Below are 1,431 nucleotides of genomic sequence, written 5' to 3'. Positions count from 1 at the left end.
TCGCCTAAAAACACCTGCACCCTTCTGAATCGCCTAAGTGCGAAACCAAACTTCCCCATCCTTGGTGAGCTAGGTCGCCTCATTCGTCGACCAAGTAGCCTAAAGACACCTGCACCCTTCTAAATCGCCTAAGCGCGAAACCAAACTCGCCCATCCTTCGTGTGCTAGGTCGCCTCACCCGTCGATCAAGTCACCTAAAATCACCCGCACCCTTCCAAATCGCCTAAGCGCGAAAGTAAACTCGCCCATCCTCGGTGTACTAGGTCGCCTCACCCATCGACCAAGTTGCCTAAAAACACTTGCACTCTTCCAAATCGTCTTAAGCCGCCCTACCAACTCGCCTCCCCCAATGTGCTAGGTCGCCCCACTCGTCGACCAAGTCTCCTAAAACCCAGCACCCTTGGAAATCACCTAAGCGCAAAACCAAACTCGACTTAATTGTTACTACTGGTTTGCTTCGTAATTGTTGCGGTAGCAGACATATATGTAGCTGAACTCAACCTGAATACAGTTAACAAGCATATGCAGTACTGAACCTGCTATATGTAATGTCAGTAGCATATTTACTAGACTTGTAAGCTTATACTGGAATAATAGCGATGAATCTCTGAGTACTCAATTTGCTACAACTGAAAGTACATGAGTCAAACACTTTTACCATTTTTTTTGTTCTTGTAGGCATCTTATTAAGGGGGTTGTGGGCTTGTGGCAAGTAAAGCAGCCAAAATACTACTACATTTTTCCTTCTGAACTTCAACATTTTTGTGTTCAGAAATCTGCTGGCTTTTACCAGCATTATTTTTCATAGTAGGCAACAACACTGTAAAACTGTAATGTAAACATGTGACCATAGAAGGCAAAGTTTATACAACACTAGATTTTAGGCAAGTTATCTTTTTTTACAACTTGCAGTGCTTGCCACAACGGTCGGCAAGTTTGTCCAGTTTATTATACACAGATTATTAACAGTTTTTATACAACTAAATCAGTATGCTTACTCTTTTGTTTTGTTGCAGAAGTCAAGTGCAAGACATAGGCAACATAAAATTTCAAGAGCCAGCATCTTCTCTATCATCCAGTTCTACAGGGAAGAGGGGAGGCAAGAACATGAGGGGGAGATTTTGTGCAAGATCAAGTTTCGCAGCACATGGTACAGGAGGCATTTTTGCAGCTTGTATATCACACAGGGATGTACAGAGGTGGAGTTCCACTAGCTCTAGAACTAACAGAATCATGCCCAAAAATTAGGGAGGGCCTTTTTACCTTGGTGTGTTCACGTGAAGAAATTTGCCCAGTTCTGAAAAATTCTTTGCTGAAGTTTCTCCATAGTATTGCCTAATCCGCAACAAAGAGTTGCAGACAAAATTGCGTTCTTCTGAAACTTTTTGCCTGATTTTTTCACTTTCTTTTTTCTTGTGTTTTTTTTTTTTT

At 42.1% G+C, this 1,431-nt stretch overlaps 1 protein-coding gene across 2 annotated transcripts in view; it reads left to right on the top strand.

Annotated features, from left to right (window-relative positions):
* Window positions 1-1,326, top strand: part of LOC123147733 (uncharacterized) — a 5,323-nt gene extending 3,997 nt beyond the window's left edge. The window contains exon 2 of one of the 2 annotated variants that reach the window (XM_044567045.1): window positions 1,020-1,326. In XM_044567045.1, the coding sequence (XP_044422980.1) occupies window positions 1,020-1,214 (195 nt within the window). In that variant the 3' untranslated portion in view covers window positions 1,215-1,326. Of the gene's footprint in view, window positions 1-1,016 lie in introns of both variants that reach the window. The other variant, XM_044567037.1, reaches the window with a different exon arrangement.
* Window positions 1,327-1,431: the final 105 nt, after the last annotated feature.

Source organism: Triticum aestivum, chromosome 1B (genome assembly GCF_018294505.1).
Source record: "Triticum aestivum cultivar Chinese Spring chromosome 1B, IWGSC CS RefSeq v2.1, whole genome shotgun sequence".
Classification (NCBI taxonomy): Eukaryota; Viridiplantae; Streptophyta; class Magnoliopsida; order Poales; family Poaceae; genus Triticum; species Triticum aestivum.
The sequence above is the reverse complement of the archived record's forward strand: the minus strand, read 5'-3'. Positions and strand labels throughout refer to the sequence as shown.